Source organism: Sorex araneus, chromosome X (assembly GCF_027595985.1).
Source record: "Sorex araneus isolate mSorAra2 chromosome X, mSorAra2.pri, whole genome shotgun sequence".
Taxonomy (NCBI): domain Eukaryota; kingdom Metazoa; phylum Chordata; class Mammalia; order Eulipotyphla; family Soricidae; genus Sorex; species Sorex araneus.
In genome coordinates, this window is record NC_073313.1 from 158,681,926 (window position 1) to 158,701,499 (window position 19,574).

General features: G+C 57.8%; 3 protein-coding genes across 3 annotated transcripts; all 3 read left to right on the forward strand.

The window, feature by feature from the left end:
- Positions 1-567: 567 nt before the first annotated feature.
- Positions 568-1,617, forward strand: ACKR1 (atypical chemokine receptor 1 (Duffy blood group); the record flags this gene model as incomplete). Its single annotated transcript, XM_004613926.2, has 1 exon — positions 568-1,617. A coding segment is annotated over one exon (1,020 nt), but the record flags the coding sequence as incomplete, so codon positions are not given.
- Positions 1,618-13,029: 11,412 nt separating this feature from the next.
- Positions 13,030-14,382, forward strand: LOC101541413 (mucosal pentraxin-like). Its single transcript, XM_055121198.1, has 2 exons — positions 13,030-13,099; positions 13,787-14,382. Exons 1-2 carry the CDS (start codon positions 13,030-13,032, stop codon positions 14,380-14,382), a joined length of 666 nt encoding a protein of 221 aa, XP_054977173.1.
- A 1,504-nt stretch (positions 14,383-15,886) lies between these two features.
- On the forward strand, positions 15,887-18,603 carry LOC129400069 (mucosal pentraxin-like). The gene is made up of 4 exons (XM_055122948.1): positions 15,887-15,979; positions 16,162-16,182; positions 16,774-17,064; positions 17,984-18,603. Exons 1-4 carry the CDS (start codon positions 15,937-15,939, stop codon positions 18,577-18,579), a joined length of 951 nt encoding a protein of 316 aa, XP_054978923.1. The 5' UTR covers positions 15,887-15,936; the 3' UTR covers positions 18,580-18,603.
- Positions 18,604-19,574: the final 971 nt, after the last annotated feature.

Below are 19,574 nucleotides of genomic sequence, written 5' to 3' on the forward strand. Positions count from 1 at the left end.
CCCCAGACTCTGTTCCCAGACCCTGTCCCCCAGACCCTGTCCCCAGACCCTGCCCCCAGACCCTGTACCCTGCCCCTGCCCTAGACCCTGAATCTTCCCAACCCTGTGCCCCCAAGCACCCCCAGGCCCTGCCCCCCAGGCTGACCCCCAGACCCTGTACCCCCAGACCCTGCCCCCAGACCCTGTACCCAGACCCTGTACCCAGACCCTGTCCCCAGACCCTGCCCTAGACCCTGGATCTTCCCAACAGTGTGCCCCCAAGCACCCTCAGGCCCTGACCCCCAGACTCTGACCCCCAGACCCTGTACCCTAGCCTCTGCCCTTGACCCTGGATCTACCTGCAGATCTTTCCCAACCCTGTGCCCCCCAAGCCTGCTCCCAGACCCTGTGCTCACTACTCAACCCTGCACCCCCAGACGCTGCCCCAGCCTCGTGACCCCAAGCCTGCCCCAGCCCTGCCCTCTCCTCCTCTCCCCTCTGCACCCCCAGACCCTGCCACAGCCTCTCCTCTCCCCTCCCTGCGCTCAGCCCTCTGTGGCTGCCCCTTGCACGACTCCTCAGCCCTGACCCATCGCTCGCACCCGGGCACCCGCCCTGCCCTGCCCGGTGCCCGTCCTGCAGGTGTCCCCGACCGTGGCCGACAACTCCAGCCAGCAGGACTGGGGCGAGCTCTTCACAGAGGAGGAGCTGAACGAGCTCTACTACGAGGACAGCGTGAACGACAGTGACGTCACCGCGGCCGCGCCCTGCCGCTCCTGCAACCTGCTGGACGCGTCCTCGCTGCCCTTCTTCCTCCTGGTCAGCGTCCTGGGCTTCCTGGCCAGTGCTGCCGTCCTCTTCGCCCTCCTCCGGCCACTCTTCCGCTGGCGGCGCTGTGCTGACCGGCCCGTCCTGGCGCACGCGGCCGCGGGCAGCGCCCTCTTCAGCCTGGCTCTGCCCCTCCTGGCGCCGGGGCTGGGTGGTGCCCGCCCAGCCCCCCTCTGCCAGCTGGCCCACCTGGCTTGGCACAGCTCGGCCTTCGCCCAGGCGCTGCTGATTGCCAGCCGGGCCTGTCTGGGGCCCCGGCTGGGCACAGGCTGGCTCCCGCGCCTGATCCTGGCGGCTCTCTGGGCGGTGTCCATCATGCTGGGGCTGCCCAGTGCCCTGACCAGCGACTCCTCCGAGGGCTCCTGCCCCCCGAGCCAGGGCTGGGGCCTGCTGCACACCCTCCACGTCTCCGCCTGCTGCTGCCTCTTCGTCGCGCTGCCACTGGGCCTGCTGGGCGCCACGGGGCTGAGGGCGGCCCTGGGCAAGGGGCCGTGCCTATGGGTGGACGCGCTGTGGGTCTGGTTCATTTTCTGGTGGCCGTATGGGGTGATGCTGGGCGTGGACGACCTGGTGAGGTCCCGGCAGGTGGCTATACGGTCATGCCACGCCCAGCAGGTCCAGGACCTGCTGCTACAGCTGGCAGAAGGTCTGGCCACGGTGCACTGCGTGGCCACCCCCTTGCTGCTGGCCCTGGCCTGCCACCGGGCTGCCCATGTCGCCGCCCCACCACTGCCACCAGCTCCGGCTCCCCGCCCGGACCCCCTTGCAGGCAAATCCTAACCCAATAAAGTCTGTCCTGCTTCCCCGGGACTGCTGCCCTCCTCGGTCTTTCACGCGCGATGGAAGGAGAGGCCAGCTGATGCGGGCGGTGTCCTTGGCTAGCCTGGCAGGTGACCAGGGCTCAGCACTGCGGCCTCTCGGTCTCAGGGACATGATGCCAGCGCCCAGCCTCTTGGGTGGAGCAGCGCAAAGTGGGACTGAGGACCTCCCGGCCCCTGCTGCCATAAGCCATGGCATCCCCCTGCTGGGGCTCCTGCGTCCAGGGACGCTGGAACGCCACCTCCAGGCACCACCTCGAGGCTGGCCCAGAGGACTGTGGGCTGGGGCTCCCGCTGTCCCCACCAACATGTCCCACGAGAGGGACGCGACAGCCTCCAGGCTGAGGGGCAAGCAGTGGAGGGTCGGAGTCTTCTGCTCAGAATGTCCCGTTCTGGGGTTACTCCGTTCAGCCACAAACGTGCTGCCCAACCTCGCGGTCTCGGGCCCTCTAGGAGCCTTTTATTGCCCACCCCACCCCCCACCCCCGAGCCGGTCCCAGGAGCTCCCACGGCCTCATGTGACTGAGCCCTGAACCGGCTGCTCTTCCCCGGGCTTAGCAGGTGGGGTGACAAAGGCTCTGCGCCTCCGCCCATCTCCTGTCTCCTAGCAACCAGTAGGTCAGCTCTGATTGGTGCTTCCGAGTGGGAGGCGGGACCTGGGGAGCGTGAGCGGGTCCAATCAGAGAGAGGGAAAGGGGCCGCTCTGGACCTCTATTGTGATGCTGTGAGTCTGGGTACCTCGGATATTCCAGGCTCCAGGAGCCGCTGGATTGGAGCTGGCCCCGGAGGGAGGAGAGGGCCTTCCTCTACTGGACCATGGTCTTATCCGCTCCACTGCCGAGCAGCGTGAAGGGGGAAGGGCGGGGGGGGGGGCGGGGACCGGCAGAGGCAGGCGGCTGATAAGGAGGGGAGGGGCGTCCCCTCCCACCCCATCCTGCCCAGCTCTCAGACCTTATCTCGCTTCCCTTTCCCGAAGCTGGGGAATGAATGAACGCCAGGGCATCCTTGGTCCCTGGCCCTCCCCCAGCCTCCACCTCCCCCTTCCCAAGGGCCTGGACGGAGCGTCCTGGGAGCAGCCCCAGGAACAAAACCAGCGCCCGGCACAGCTTGTATGTGACACAGGGCAGAGTGTCCAGCGGCCAAGACACCCTGAGGAAGGCACTCAGGGAATGTGGGGGACACAGCTGGGGGACACAGCTGGCCCCTTGGCACCCCACATGCACCCTCACCCGTCTTCCTTCACAGCCCCCCCCCCCATCGCCTGCAGCCTAAACCCACTCATGGCCAGGGATCACGTGCATATGGACGCCACCCCACGGCCCAATCAGCCCCACTCCCGGCAGCACTGCCCATGGACGGGTGCAGTGTGGGTGACTGTATAAAAATAAAAAGAAAAGGCACGGGCGAGGGAAGGGACGCCTCACCGCACCGAGCCAGGCACAGGGCCTAGGGCAGCAGCTGTCTCTCCCGCCACCCGAGCTCGGTAGCCTCCAGCCGCTTCCCCCACCCCGGGGAGGTTGATGGCGATGATATGGCAGGCGAAGGAAGGAACGGGAGCCATGATGGTTGGTCTCACTTGCAGTTTATTCCAGTCTTCCCTCTATACACTCTCCGTCCTCTCTACACCTTTCTGCCCCTATACACTTTCCACCCCCTCACCTTCTCTCCGAACCCCTTTTATTGATCATGGCCCTTCCAAAGGGCCCAATACATTGACGTCACCAAAAGCACCTAAAGATCTTACAGGAAGAACATTGAGGCAACATAATTCTCTTGTATCTGCAGGCCCTTAATCTAGGCCCCCCGGAAAGAAGATACAAAACCAAAACCGAAGCCGCCTTTGGGCTGAAAGCACTCGGATTTACATCCCAAAGACCAGGCTGGGCTGCAGCCTGGAATCTACAATGTCAAATCAAGCCTGGCTAGCACCTTAGATCTGCGGGTCAAAGATCAGCTAGGTTTCTGTGACAAAAGGTTTCTGTGACAAAACTCCAGAAGGCAGCTGGAAAAGGGGAAATATTCCAACAGGTGACCCAGCCCATCTCTGGGGCGCTTCGGGGTGCAGGGCCAGGTACTACTTGGTCGGTACAGGCGTCTCCAGCCAGAGGCCTTTGGACAGCAGGGACTGGCTGAAGGCGTCCTGGCTGGACGCTGGCCTTTCACACTTGGGTGCTGCCCCCAACTGTCGCCTGTTAGCCAGCTTGTCTCAGAGAAAGAACCACACTCCAGCTGGAGCTGCCCCCTCAGCCCCGGAGTGGTCACCTGCTCCAAGTCCTCCCCATGGGGGCAGTTCCAACCCCAGACCCTGACACCGCCACCTCCCTGGGGCTCCACGCCAGGTTCTCTCTCTGCGCCCAGGGATAGGTGGGCTCGGCCCCTGCCGCTCCACAGGGCCCTTCTTCCTCCAGAGTCTCGGGCCTCCCCGCTGTCCAGGCACCACCGGCGACACCTCATCCTGGGGTCTCGGTGCAAACGTCCCCGAGTCCCCCCCACATCCAGCACCCTCACCACTGACCGACCCCACAACTCAGGGCATGTCAGCCCATCTGTGAGCCCAGCAGGCATCCGGCATCCATGCTGGTCTAGTTCTGCCCATCGCTGCCCCCGCCCCAGAGCTCAGAGCCAGGCGCGGCAGCAGGTGTGGGTACAGGTGCCACTGCTGAATCCTGCATGATGGGGCGGGACCCAGTTCCACTCTGAGCTGGGCCAGAAACAGCCCTGGGGCAGCCCCGTCCTTCCACCCCACACCTGTGCTGGGGGCCCATGGGGGCGATGGCAGAAAGTCACCCCTCAAGCCCCAGGGTGGAGCTGGATGTGGTGAGGCAGCCTCCCCCCACCACCACCCCACCCCCCCCTCCACCAGCCAGGGCAGCTGCTCTGCGGGACTCCACCCAGTTCTGGAGCAAGAGCTGCGCCTTGTGGCCATGCCCTGCCACTGCGTGCTCACCACACCCAGAGGAGCAGGAGACCCCCGCGAGGACCAAGCAGGAGCAGAGACTGGAGTCCGCCGCCTTGCAGGGGTGGGTGGGTCCTGCCTGAGTGCCCTGGGACAGTGGGAGCCGGGTCCGCAGCCCTGAGGTAGTCACTGCCAGGCACCCCACTGGGTGCAGCTGGGTCAGGGGTGTTGGTCCTCATCTCTGAGCTCTGGGGGTCAGGAATGAGTCTCCAGGCTCCTAGCTCCCCACACCACCCTAGGGGTGCCACAGGGCTCCGTATGCCCACAGCCCCCCACCCCGTGACCCTTCACAGGATGTCACAGCCGCAGAGCGAAGGAGACCTTCCCGCTTCTCACCAGGCAGGACCCCTGACTTGGGTGAGGGACCTCAGCACACAGAGCAGAAAGCGAGGGGCACACACATGGTCTGGGGCATTCGGATCCAACTCGAATCTGTGGGGGAAGGGACAAGAGAAGCCCCACGAGGGGCCGGAGCTATAGCAGAGCGGATAGGGCGTTTGCCTTGCACGCGGCCGACCCGGGCTTGATCCTCGGCATCCCATATGGTCCTCCAAGCACCACCAGGAGTAATTCCTGAGTGCAGAGCCATGACTAACCCCTGAGCATCGCTGGGTGTGACCCAAAAAGCAAAAAGAAAAAAAAGAGAAGCCCCACGAGTACCCCTGTGACTGATGTGGGTCTGTGGGTCCCCTACTGTCTACAGGGCAGACCGTGGCTCACAGACCCACGTTTGTAGGCAAGAAACTGCAGAGAAAACCAGCCCCACAGAGGCCATGCGCCCACATCTGCGCTGGCTGGCCAGCCCTGGCCCAGAGTCCCTCCCCCACGGTTTTCTCCCCAGTCCTTGCCCCCCCCCGCCACACACACACACACACACACACACATACACACACACACACACAGTGAACACAGCCCAGCTCCAAGAGAAGAGATGTGGATGGAGAAAGTGACACGGTGCAAGGCAGGAAGGTGGCTGGGGCCCAGAGACCCACCCCAGCCCCACTCGAGCGTATGAGACTGCGGCCAGCCCCCCCCCCCCAGAGAGACATGACCCAGCGCACAGCCAGCAGCAAGTTGATTCACAAATGCTGTGCTCAACTTCCCGCCCCCGTCCCTGGGCAGGTGACACGGACATCTGTTCTCCTGCCCGACACAGCGCCTTCGCCGGAGAACCACGGCCCCGCGCCTCCATCCTTTGTCCACCGAACAAAGAGCAACTGTGCCCTAATGCCCGTGGGCTCCCGGGCAACGACGCGTGGGGCGGATCCTGCCCGGAAGGGGACACAGACTCAATGGTGGAGGCTCTGCGGACAGCATAAAAACAAATTAATCCACTTGTCAAAGGTGTCTGCTGTGATAACCGAGTGTGGAGCACGTCCTTCTCTCTGATGTGCAGCTCCGTGGAGACACGGGTGCAGCCCTGGGTGTGGAGGGCTGGACGTTCCGGGGGTTTGTTCCTGCTGCGTGACGCCAGGCAGTTCTCCTTGTCCAAGATGCAGAGTCACCAAGGCAAAGTTGCAACACTTAAATTGTCCACTAGAACTGGTAGAACTTTACCAGAAAAAAACAAAACAAAAACATCCAATCCCATCAAAAAATGGGGGAGAAGAAACAAACAGAAACTTCCTCAAAGAAGACACAGAAATGACCAAAAGGCACATAAAAAAATGCTCTTACAGGGCTGGAGCGATGGCACAGCGGGTAGGGCGTTTGCCTTGCATGCAGCTGACCTGGGTTCGAATCCCAGCATCCTATATGGTCCCCTGAGTAGCGCCAGGGGTAATTCCTGAGTGCAGAGCCAGGAGTAACTCCTATGCATTGTTGGGTGTGACCCAAAAAGAAAAAAAAATGCTCTTACTCCTGAATGACCATGATCCCGGAGGTCCACTAACTAATTTTGGAACCCAGCGGCTTCTTGCAGAAATGCCTCTAGATTGTGAACTAAGCTATGGCCCCATGCTGCCCTGGGAGGAGAAAGGTTTTTCTCTTTCAGCATTTCCTTTCCCTGACGGCAGCGGCGTGGCGACCGCCATCTTTTAAAACCCACTAAACAGAGGTACAAGCTTGCAGTGATGCAACTTCTGGCAGAAATTTCTCTGGACTTAATTACTAAAATACCAGAAATCCAAAACTGTGCGGCCACAACAGCAGCCATGCGACCTCATATGCTCTTTATTTTCAGCAATGGAAAACAAACTATCAAATGATGCCTTTTCGGTAGGTCTGATTGTTGGGGGGAAATTCCAAATAATAATAGTGTGCTTTCTGTTGAAATATTGAATTGAATCAAAGTGTAAAGTGAAAATCATCAGCCACACAGGCGGGGGAGGGGAATGGGTGGGAGGGGAGGTATACTGGGGTTCTTGGCGGTGGAACATGTGCACTGGTGAAGGGATGGATGTTTGATCATTGTAAGACTGAGACTTAAATTTGTAAGCTTTGTAACTTTTCTCGAGGAGATTCAATTAAAAAATAATCATAAAAAATGCTCTTCATCACGAATCATCAGGGAGATGCAAATCAAAACAACAATGGGATATCCTCTCACACCTCAGAGACTGGCACACATCAAAAAAGAACAAGAACAACCAGTCCTGGCACAGATGTGGGGAGAAAGCAACTCTCAGCCACTGCTGGTGGGAATGCTGACTGGTCCAGCCTTTTTGGAAAGCAATATGGGCATTCCTCAAAATACTAGAAATTGAGCTTCCATATGACCCAGCAATAGTGCTCTTAGGATTATCCCAGGGGCCCAAAAACAGAAGAAATGCCTTCTGCACTTCGATATTCATTGCAGCATTATTCACAATAACAAGCATCTGTAGACAACCCCCATTCCCAAGAACAGACAATTGGATTAAAAAAAAAAGCTATGGTCCATCTACATAATTGAATACTATGCTGCCACAAGGAAAAATGAAGTCATGAAATTTGCTTATCAATGGATGGACATGGAGAGTATCGTGTTGAGTGAATTGAGTCAGAAGGAGAAGGACAGACAGAATGATGACACTCATTTGGGGAGATATAGTTTTTAAAACGTCACACCCACAAACTGCCCCCAGCGGTACCTGTAATCCCATCAATGGCTAAAATCCAGAGATTATGAAACAAAGCTCCTGGAAGACCTCTTATAGCCTATGTCCCTCTCGGAGAACCTAGCAAGGTACCAAGAGCATCCTGCCCACACAGCAGAGCCTGGCAAGCTCTCCGTGGTATATTCGATATGCCAAATACAGTAACAATGATGGGTCTCATTCCCCTTACCCTAAAGAACCTCCAATGTGGCACCACTGGGAAGAACGAGTAAAGAGAGGCTGCTAAAATCTCAGGGCTAGGACAAATAGAGACGGTCCTGGTGCCCGCTCAAGCAAATCGATCTTCAACGGGATGACAGTGATACAGTGATATTTTTAAAAAGCACATTATAGGGGCTGGAGCAATAGCACAGTGGGTAGGGATTTGCCTTGTACGGAGCCAACCCAGGTTCGATTTCCAGCATCCCATATGGTCCCCTGAGCACCGCCAGGGGTAATTCCTGAGTGCAGAGCCAGGAGTAAACCCTGTGCATCCTGGGTATGACCCCAAAAGAAAAAAAAAGCACAGTATAAAACTAATACCCAAAGTGAGTAGAAATGAGGACCAAGAGGATTGGTCCATGGTAGGAAGCTTGCTACAAGTGAAGGGTAGGGGAGTTAGGATAGAAAAGGGACCACTGGGGCTGGAGAGATAGCACAGCGGGTAGGGCGTTTGCCTTGCACACGGCCGACGCGGGTTCAAATCCCAGCATCCCATATGGTCCCCTGAGCACGGCCAGGGGTAATTCCTGAGTGCAAAGCCAGGAGTAACCCCTGTGCATCGCCGGGTGTGACCCAAAAAGCAAAAAGAAAAAAAAAGGGACCACTAAGACAATGATAGTCGGAAATGATCACTCTGGATAAGAGCTGAGCACTGAAAGTAACACTGTAGTGCTCATCGATTTGCTCCAGTGGGCACGAGTAACATCTCCATTGTGAGACTTGTTACTGTTTTTGGCATATCGAATAGGCCACGGGGAGCTTGCCAGGCTCTGCTGTGCGGGTGGGATACTCTTGGTAGCTTGCCAGGCTCTCCGAGAGGGACGGAGAAATCGAACCCGGGTCGGCCGCGTGCAAGGCAAACGCCCTACCCGCTGTGCTATCACTAAGGGATAAACGGGATAACCTTTCAGTACCTGTATTGCAAACCACAATGTGTGTGTGTGAGAGACAGACAGACAGACAGACAGACAGACAGGAGAGAGGAGAGAGAGTATGTCTGCCTGTGGGGGGCGCAGGAGAGCAACTGGGGGACTTTGGTGTGATTGGAAATGTATACTAGTGAAGGGACTGGTTTCAGAATACTGTGCAACTGAAACCCAACCACAAACAACTTTGTAACTGTGTATCTCACAGTGATTCACTAAGAAGGAATACATTGATCATAGAAAACATGCCTTCAGATGCGTCAACAGAAATAAGGCCCTTTGGAACAGCTCAGATTCCACCATATTTTCTCATCTGCTAGAGATTCAATATCTGCATGGGAGGCTTAGCAAATTGATCTCACTCACCTTTGCTGTTGTTAAAACAAAGCGTTAGAAAAATTAGGTGGAGCAGAAAATTCTTAAATTAAAAAAATCATGGTCTTGGGTGGAAGATAACATTGATTTTGTGTTATCCATAGTTCTGTTAGGAAGAGTACTTGCTATTAATGTTAACAAAAGCTTATGACCACCCCACCAACAATATCAAATATTATTTTTGGGGGGGTCATACCCGGCGATGCACTCAGAAATTACTCCTGGCAGTGCTTGGGGGACTCTATGGGATGCTGGGAATAGAACATGAGTCAGCCACATACAAGACAGACGCCCTCCCCGCTGTGCTATCACTCCAGCCCTCAAATATTTTTCAAGAAATGTTGGGGCTGGAGCAATAGCACAGCGGGTAGGGCGCTTGCCTTGCATGCAGCCGACCCGGGTTCGATTCCCAGCATCTCATATGGTCCCCTGAGCACCGCCGGGGGTAATTCCTGAGTGTAGAGCCAGGAATGACCCCTGTGCATCGCCGGGTGTGACCCAAAAAGCAAAAAAAAAAAAAAAATAAGAAAGAAATGTTTCTCAGGGGCTGGAGTGATAGCACAGCGGGTAGGGCATTTGCCTTGCATGCGGTCGACCCGGGTTCGAATCCCAGCATCCCATATGGTCCCCCGAGCACCGCCAGGAGTAATTCCTGAGTGCATGAGCCAGGAGTAACCCCTGTGCATAGCCGGGTGTGACCCAAAAACCAAAAAAAAAATGTTTCTCATAATTTTTCTTCCCAATTTAAAAGAAAACGTCTTTCCAAATTCCAAGGGGACAGCAAAGAAAAACACACGACGAAAACGATAGTCTACTCACCAAAAACATCGTAAAGAGAAGAGAAGGCCTCCCCCAGACTGAAGTGGGTTCAGACAAAATTCATGCTACTGACTATATACAGCCTGCCTTAAAGTTCTCAGGTGCCCAAAAGTGTGCAGGGGAGTGGGGCGAAGAGCAGCACAGGATGAGGCACTGGCCCTGCCCAAGGCTACCCTGGCTCCGTCTCTGGCACCGCCTGGTCCCCTCAGCGCTGTGGGTGCAGGCCCAGTAACCCGGCGTGCTCAGCCCATGCATTAACACGCCTGTGGGGCCTCCTGAGCGCTGTCTGGGAGGCAACAGGCTAGACAACCCCCCCAAAAAACAGAAAGGAAGCCCCCCAGTGAGCTGACGCCAGGGCCAGCCGTGGGCTCAGCGGGCACCAGGCTGTGTGCCCAGGACTGACCTGCATGTTTGTGTGGTTCCTGCCTTCCCTCAGACCCCCTCTCCAGCCGGAGCGACGCCCAGTTAGGCCCTTAGGTGCCAACCCTTGGAAGAGACAATGCCGAGGCCCGTGATGCTGGACGCGAGCTCTGAGTTGGGCAGCGGCTGTTCCAACACCGCAGCAGGCTGGGCAGAGCCCCGGTCGACAGCACAGGACATGCAGGGTTCACCAAAGACCCCATCCCGCACGGCTGCAGTACCTCCAACGCAGGGCCAGGTCTGCGCATGTTCCTTCGGCTCTTCCCGGCAGTTCCCTGCCACAAGCAGCAATATGCGGTCCTGGTGCTGTCCCTGAGACTCCCACAGCCCCTCACCCGGGCCCTGTTGCACCGAAGTCTGAGGGCTCAGCCCGCAGTGCTCCCTGCTCTTCGCCAACTTCTCCCTTGCCCCCGATGGGACCTTTTCCAGCCCCTCTGGCTTCTCCGTCATGCTCTCACCCTCCAGGACAGGTGACCGCACACCCACCTCAGAGACAGATCCAGCATCCCAGGACCAAGCTCTGGGGTGGAGAGCTCAGCTCAGCGCAGGGAGCACCACTTCCCAGGAATTCTCTGGCCCTCTTGAAGCCAACACCCGCCCAGGCATTCGAAAGGGAAAGCAGGGTCACGAGTGCTGGGGTTATTTCCCTGGGTGTTTCCTCTACTTGTTTGCATGATAAGGAGGTGTTGGTGGGGCTGGAGCAATAGCACAGCAGGGAGGGCGTTTGCCTTGCATGCGGCCAACCCGGGTACGATTCCCCGGATCCCATAGGGTCCCCCAAGCACCACGAGGAGTGATTCCTGATTATAGAGCCAGGAGGAACCCCTGAGCATCGCCAGGTGTGACTCAAAAAGCAAAAATAAATAAATAAATGAGATGTTGGTATGAAGCTAATGTGCTTATCAGTGTTACCTGAGCAGTGTGAGAGCGGGGCTTTGAAGAGGCTTGGTGTTAGGCTGGAAGGTCAGGGAGCTCTGACAGGTGAATCTTATCAGATCAGGCTCTGAGGTTATTGCCTTCCCTCGTTCAGGGGTATCCAAGGGTCACTCGGATAAAGCTGAAAGAAGAGCCAAGCTGTCTGGTGTTTCTGATCTGGCCCAAAAGAAACACTGCTCGAGTTTGGTGCTTAATGCATTTGCTTCCCACACTCCAATAAAACACACTTTATAAAATGCTGTTTTTAATTATGAATTTAAAACTGACTCCGTAACGTGGCACACTTGTTAAATGGATATAAGTCAAACGGTCTTTTCACACATACATCACAGTGTGAAAGACTTGACTGAAATTATTCCCAGTATATTCAGTCATGATATATGGGCCTGAAGTCGAACGTTTTATGGGAAATAACTTATTCATTTAATAGTAGGCGTACGTATGCTGAGAAAAAAAAATGGCGTGAAGAAACGTAAAGAAAGTTCCTGATGTTATAAGCCACTTAAAGAGTGAAAGGAGAGAGATTCGTGAGACAAATGTGATGTCACAGAGATGGAGAAGGATCTTAACTGTCCTCCACCAGCTCCTTTGGGGGGCAGCCAAGTGGAGCCGTGCCTCAGTGGCCCCAGGCTGCGCGTGCTAAGACCCCCTGGATGTTTCCTGGGGACAGCATTGGCCTGGCACACGGCTGACGCATGTTGGATCCCTGGCATTCCACAGGATCTCCCAGAGGAACCCTTAAACATCGCCAGGTATGACTCCAAATATTTTTTTTAATTATTCAAGAGTGGGGGTCCCCCTAGGGGGGCCCTTGATCCAGCCTGCAGCTGAAACTGGCTGGGTTTATTTCCCTGGGTGTTCCCTCTATTTGGTTGCGTTGCTTTTTTTTTTGGGGGGGGGGCGGTCACACTCGGCGGTGCTCTAGAGTTACTCCTGGCTCTGCACTCAGGAATTACTCCTGGCGGTGCTCGGAGGACCATATGGGATGCTGAGGATCAAATCCAGTTCGGCCGCGTGCAAGGCAAACGCCCTGCCTGCTGTGCTATCGCTCCAGCCCCATCTGCTTGTTTGAGTTGACAAGCAACTCAAACAAGTTGGTGAGGAAGCTAATACGCTTATCAGTGTTACCTGAGCCGCTGTGGTCACACCCACACCTGTGGTCAGTCGGGGACTTCAGACAAGAGAGATGCACACAGGCTCAGTGGGCCCAGAAACAGTCATGCGTGTGGACAGACGGCTGCCGGCCGGCTACCCTCCCAGGGCCTGTGCTGCCCCAGACCCCCACGACGAGTGGAACACACACACACACACACACACACACACACACACACACACACACACACACACACACACACACACCGAAAGGCCCCATCCCGGGCCCGGTGTCCCCCTCTCCCAGCCACTCTCCCCTGCTGTGCTTCCCTCGGCCTGCGGGACCCGCAGCGCCCCTCCCCTCCTGACCTGGGGGATCACCCGCCACACAGAGTAGCATCATAGATGACACCGCGGGCCCAGAGCAAACAGTCCAGTCTCAGGCCGACTCTGATCCTGTTAATGTTCACCCCCTCCGGCTCTGCCAGCTGTGCCCGGGGGCGATATAAGCAGCCCCGGGCAGCCCCGGCAGCACTGGCCCACCTGTCCCTCTGCGGCTGACCAAGACGGAGCAGGTCACCATGGAGAGGCTGCTGCTGACCACCCTGCTGCTGCTGCTGCCCCTGCTGGCCGTGGACGCGGCATGTTCAAGTGGGTGCTGAGTGGGGAAGGGGCGGCTCTGGGTTGTGCTGCTGCTGGGGACGGTGAAACCCCTCAAGCCCTCGCTCGCCTCCGACTCAGCAGCTAATACGGCAAATGCGACTGTGCCTCACCCTGCTGGGACAGGGCCAGGAGCACTCGCCCTCCTTGGGAGCACTCACCCTCAAGGGAGCACTCGCCCTCCTGGGGAGCACTTTCTATTCAGGACCAGAAGTACTCACCCTCTGGGGGAGCACTCCCTCGGAAGGAGCACTTACTCTCCTTGGGAGCACTCACCCGGTAGTGAGCACTCGCCCTCCTAAGGATCATTCTCTCAAGTCAGGACCAGGAGCAATCGCCGTCCTTGAGAGCTTTCACCTTCCTAGGGAACACTCGCCCTCCTGGGGAGCTCACTCCAGGAGCAGGTCCAGGAGCACTTGCCCTCCTGGGGAGCATTCACGCACCTGGGGAGCACTCTCCACTCAGGACTGGGAGAACTCATCCTCCTAGGGAAGACTTTCGCCCAGAGATTTCAAACGCAGCCACTTCTCTCATGGCCCTCAAGGAGGCCCCCATGGTCATCGATTCCAGGGTTTGATGGTCTCCTCAGGACCAGAGTCCAGGGAGTGTGCAGAAAGGGGAAGGGATGGGGTGCAGGCCGGGGTTCGGGGTCGCTACAGGGCACCTCTGTCTCTGCAGACCTGGAGGGGAAGGCGATCATCTTCCCCCGGCAGTCGGTCACCGACTACGTGTTGCTGACGGCAAAACATCAGAAGCCGCTGCACAGCTTCACGCTCTGCATGAAGGCCTCCTCCGACCTCACGCGAGACTACAGCCTCTTCTCCTACAGCACCCGAGCCCACAGCAACGCGCTGCTGCTCTACCTGAACAGGCCGGGCGAGTTCTCCCTGAGCATCGGCAACTCCGACATCGTCTTCAAGACGCCCCTGGCCTCGAAGGGCCCCATTCATGTGTGTGTCACCTGGGAATCGGCCACGGGCATCGCCACCCTCTGGGTGGACGGGAAGCCCCAGGGGAGGAAAGGCGTGAGCAAAGGCTATGTCCTGGACGCTCACGCCAAGATCATCCTGGGGCAGGAGCAGGACTCATACGGGGGCAAGTTTGAGGAAAAACAGTCCTTGGTGGGGGAGGTGTGGGATGTGCACCTCTGGGACACCATCATCCCCATAAAGCACACGGGGCCCGCCCACCGAAACGGCAACGTTCTCAACTGGCACTCGCTCGACTTCCAGTCCTACGGCTACGTGGTTCTCAAGCCCAAGCTTTGGGCTTAGACCCCCAGCCCACCCCGCCCAACTCTTCCAAATTAAACGCATCTGCCTACCTGCTTTCTGTGTCTGCTGAGCTGGCACCCAGGTGCTGGGGAAAGGTGGAGGGCGGGGACTGAGTCATAGGACAGCAGGGAGGGCACTTGCCCTGCAGGCGGCCGAGCTGGTTTCAATTCTCAGCATGCCATATGGTTTCCAGAGCACTGCCAGGAGTCATTCCTGAGCACAGAGCCAGGAGTAACCCCTGGCCACAAAATCAGATATAAACAAAAGCCAAAATAACCAAAACCAAAACTAAATTAAAAATTTGAAAGGGGGGCCACTGAGCGACAGCACAGTGGGGAGGGCGTTTCCCTTCACGCGGCTGACTGGGGTGTGATCCCTAGCATCCCATAAGTACCCTGAGCACCGCCAGGAGGAATTCCTGAGTGCAGAGCCAGAAGTAACCCTGTGCATCGCCGGGTCTGACCCAAAAAGTCAATAAAATAAAAGATGGAGGAGGAGGGTGTGAATACATGGGAGTCTCAGGCTCAATCCCTCAATCCAAGCACCACTTCAACCAGGGTCTTCTGCAAGAGCACTGAGCTGGGAGCAATGCTGAGCACCGGCAAGTATGGCCCCAGAGCCAGCAGCCAGCACGGGCTGTGGGGCCCAGGGGCGGTAAGCGGCTGCCCCTCCTGACATCCCTGTCATGGCCGAGCCGTTGGCAGCCCACATCCGGTTTCTGCAATGTAGGGAGCCATTTTACAGAGCTTGGCTCTTATCTTCTGATTAAACAGAGGCTTACTTAAATTCCTGTAGCAAGGTTGCACTCCTGATCTTACTGATCTTATCCTACCACCATTTGTTATCACTAGCTAATGCCCATGCCACACCCTGCATTTCTATTGGGGGTCCCATCAGGCATACCATCCCACCTCCCCCCAGCAGAGAGGCATAAAGACTGCAACTGCCATAGAATAAACGCTCTCTAGCTCCTCCTTCTGGCTCTGTGTCTGTTCATTCGGCTGCGTCCCCTTCGAAGTCCTACAAGGGTCCTCCCTGCTGGACAGGACGGGACCACCACACTGCAACAGCACCCGGCCGAGACAGCCCCCACCAAGCTGCTCCCTTCGGGAGCAGAGTCTGAGCCTCTCCAGTCAGAAGCACCCAAAAAAGTTCCACCCAGAGGTCTGGGTGCCACTCTCTGAGCCATCCCAGAGCAGCCCCGAAGCCAGTCCTGCTCCTGAGCACTGGTCCAGGATGGAGAAGGGGAGGGGGCGCCTCCTCTGCCCCCCCTCTCCAGAGACTCCCAACAGGTGTCCTGCAAATACAGCAGACCCCACCCATGCCAAACATGGCCAGCTCAACAGCCATCTGGGGGGGGGGGGAACAGAGGGCAGGCGGTGCCCCGGAGAGAGCTGGGAGCGGGCGTGGGGGGACAGGCCCCCGAGCAGCCCCGCCCTTATCAGCGGGGCAGGCCTGATCCCCCAGATACAGGCTGAGTTTCCTTATTTCTGTGCCTCGTGGCCCTCGGAGTGGACGTGGGGGCCGGTGGCTCTAGGGTCAGCAACTCCTGCCATGGACTCGTGCAACCTGCTCGCCCAGGCCCTGCTGCTCCTCAGTGAGTCGGGCGCCCTCGGGGCAGAGGGGGCCGTCCCGGGGTGACTCTGCCTGGGCCCCTGGGGCTGTGGGGACCAGCAGGGCAGGGAGGGGTAACGAGGGAGGGGCTGCAGCTCTCGGGGGGCCTCGCCAGCCCCAGGGCCCGGCGGGTGGGCACACTGACCCTTCTCTGCTCCTTTGCAGCCCTGGGCAGCGTGGCAACAGGTGACTGTCAGACCGGCCGTGCGTCTGCGCCCGTGTCCCTCCCGCCCCCGTCCCAGGCCAGCGGTCTGCTCCTTCTGTGCTCGTCCCCCACACAGGCGTCTCGTCACCCTCCACCCCTCCATCCACCACGTCTGCTGAGCTCTCAGCGTCTCTGCCTGGAGTCCTCCCCCTTCCCTGTCACTTCTGTCCCGTGGATGGTGCTGGCCCAGCCGGGTGACCGGAGGTCTCAGCCACCGTGGCCTGGGCCAGGCTGTCCCCTCACCCGCCCCTGCGGCCCCTCCCCGTAGGACAACCCCCATCACAAGCCACCATGAGCCGTGACAGTGTAGAGCTGGGCCACCCCGACCCTCTCCTGCTCCTCCCCTCCCCTCGGGGGAGCTTGGCAGCCCCTGGGTGCTGGGAAGGGGCAGTAGTACCCCAGAGCGCCCATGGCCAGGCCCACTCATCCACCGGGCCTCCCGCTCAGCGCCCTGACGGCCTCTTGTGACAGCTCTCGGCCTCTGTCTGGGGGCCTGTCCCCGGCCGGGGTGGTACATGCCAGGGAATGTGGAGCGAGGGTTCTTAGTCTGCACTTTCTCTTTCTCTCTCCAGGATCCACCCGTCTGCAAGTCACCCCAAAATCGAGGGTCTCCCTGAGCCCCCCGTGGAGCAGAATATTCCGGGGCGAGAACGTGACCCTCACCAGTCATCTCGGAAACAGTTCCCTGTTGAATGGCACCACCAGCTGGACACACGACAGCAGCCCTCTGACTGAAAGCACGTCCAGTCCGACCATCTCTGGACCCAGAGAGCTGGACAGCGGCGAGTACAGGTGTCAGGGAGGGGACGCGCAGCCCAGTGACCCCGTGCGCCTGGGCGTCTTCAGCGGTGAGTCTGGACAAGGTAAGACGCAGTGTCTTTTGGAAGCTGGTTCATCCCCCTGTGCCCAGGAGGCCAGACCCCAGCCCTACCCCAGCCAGCGTCCATCCACCCATCTGCAGGCTCCCCGCCCCCTCTTCTGTGCATGTGTGCAGGTCAAAGGGCAGCAGGCACTTTCTCATACGACCCTTGTTTCTCTGTCATGCTGGAGATGAGGGAGGTGGGTGCAGGCGTGTGACCTGGGTGAGTCTACCCCAGTTGGAATCATGGTTTGCTCCCAGCAACACTCAGTGTGGACCCAAGTCCGAAACACCGAGGAATTATCACTGTATCACTGTCATCCCATTGTTCATCAATTTGCTCGACCGCCTGGAACATCTCCATTTGTCCCAGCCCTGAGATTTTTCTTTTTTACCTTTTTTGGTCACACCCAGCAATGCACAGGGGTTACTCCTGGCTTTGCGCTCAGGAATTCCTCCTGGCCATGCTCAGCCGACCCTATGGGATGCTGGGAATCAAACCCAGGTATGACGAATGCAAGGCAAACACCCTACCTGCTGTGCTATTGCTCCAGCCCCAACCAGCCCTGAGATTTTAGCAGCCTGTCTTTACTGTCTTACCCAACCATTGGAGGCTCTCTCAGGGTCAGAGGGATGAGACCTGTTATTGTTACTGTAACTCTCACATCAATTACACCACAGGGAGCTTGCAAGGCTCTTCCGTGAATAATATAGCACTGCCTCACTGTCTCACTGTCATTCCTTGTTCATCGATTTCATACGCAGCCTCTTCTCTCATGGCCCTCAGAAGAGGCCCCGCTGGTCAGCGGTTTCAGGGTTAGATGGGCCCCTCAGGACCAGAGTCCAGGGAATGTTCAGGGCAGGGAGGGGATGGGGTGCAGGCCGGAGCTCAGGGAAACTACAGGGCACCTTGTCTCCTGCAGTGCTGCGGGGGAAGGCGATCATCTTCCCCCGGGAGTCGGCCTCCGACTACGTGTTGCTGACGGCAAGACATCAGAAGCCGCTGCACAGCTTCACGCTCTGCATGAAGGCCTCCTCCGACCTCACGCGAGACTACAGCCTCTTCTCCTACAGCACCCGAGCCCACAGCAACGCCCTGCTGCTCTACCTGAATAGGCCGGGCGAGTTCTCCCTGACCATCGGCCACTCCGAGATCGTCTTTAGGACCCCCCAGTCCTCCAAGGGCCCCATTCGCGTGTGTGTCACCTGGGAATCGGCCACAGGCATCGCCACCCTCTGGGTGGACGGGAAGCCCCAGGGGAGGAAAGGCGTGAGCAAAGGTTATGTGCTGGATGCTAACGCCAAGATCATCCTGGGGCAGGAGCAGGACTCATACGGGGGCGGCTTCGATGCCAAACAGTCCTTGGTGGGGGAGGTGTGGGATGTGCACCTCTGGGACACCATTATCCCCATGAAGCCCACGGGGCCCACCTGCCGAATCGGCAATGTCCTCGACTGGCACTCACTCAGCTTCCAGTCCTATGGCTACGTGGTGATCAAGCCGAAGCTTTGGGCTTAGACCCCCAGCCCACCCCACCCTCCTCTTTCAAATAAAACGCATCTGCCTACCTGCTTTCTGTGTCTGCTGAGCTGGCACCCAGATGCTGGGGAAAGTTGGAGGGCGGGGGCCTGAGTCATAGGACAGCAGGGAGGGCACTTGCCCTGCAGGCGGCCGAGCTGGGTTCAATTCTCAGCATGCCATATGGTCTCCAGAGCACTGCCAGGAGTCATTCCTGAGCACAGAGCCAGGAGTAACCCCTGGAACAAAACCCAATAGAAACAAAAGCCAAAATGACCAAAACCAAAACCAAAAATAAATTAAAAATTAAAAACGGGGGGCACGGAGCCATAGCACAGTGGGGAGGGCGTTTGCCATGCACACGGCTGACCGGGGTTTGATCCCCAGCATCTTATATAGTCCCCTGAGCACCTCCAGGGGATTTCCTGAGTGCAGAGCCAGGAGTAACCCCTGTGCATCGCCAAGTATGACCCAAAGAGTAAAAAAAAAAAAATGGAGGAGGAAGGTGTGAACACATGGGAATCTCAGGCTCAATCTCTCAATCCCAGCACCACTTCGTCTGGGGTCTTCTGCAAGAGCACTGAGCTGGGAGCAATGCTAAACACCGGCAAGTATGGCCGCAAAGCCAGAAACCAGCAGCACGGGCCATGGGGCCGCAGGGCGGGAAACTAGCAGCCCCTCCTGACATCCGTGTCATAGCCGAGCCGTTTTCAGCCCACATCCGGTTTCTGCAATAGCCACCCCCAGCCGAGACAGCCCCCACCAAGTTGTTTCACTTGAAGTAGAGTCTGGGCATCTCAAGTCAGAAGCCCCCCAAAAGTTCCACCCAGCGGTCTGGGGGCCTGACTTGAGGGCATTTGCCTTGCTGATTGGGGTGTGTAAAAACACAAAAATGAAAAGGGAGTAGGCACCACACCGGGAGGTTGATGCTGATGATGAGGCAGGTGAAGGAAGGAACAAGGGCCTGGCTTGTTGGTCTCTGTTGCAGTGTATTC

Bases quoted from the DNA above. Each gene is read 5' to 3' on its own strand.
- LOC129400069 (XM_055122948.1), top strand. From the start codon at position 15,937: ATGGACTCGTGCAACCTGCTCGCCCAGGCCCTGCTGCTCCTCA. The intron at 15,980-16,161 runs GTGAGTCGGGCG...GCTCCTTTGCAG, and splicing joins CCAGGCCCTGCTGCTCCTCA to CCCTGGGCAGCGTGGCAACA. The intron at 16,183-16,773 runs GTGACTGTCAGA...TTCTCTCTCCAG, and splicing joins CCTGGGCAGCGTGGCAACAG to GATCCACCCGTCTGCAAGTC.
- LOC101541413 (XM_055121198.1), top strand. From the start codon at position 13,030: ATGGAGAGGCTGCTGCTGACCACCCTGCTGCTGCTGCTGCCCCTGCTG. The intron at 13,100-13,786 runs GTGGGTGCTGAG...CTGTCTCTGCAG, and splicing joins CGTGGACGCGGCATGTTCAA to ACCTGGAGGGGAAGGCGATC.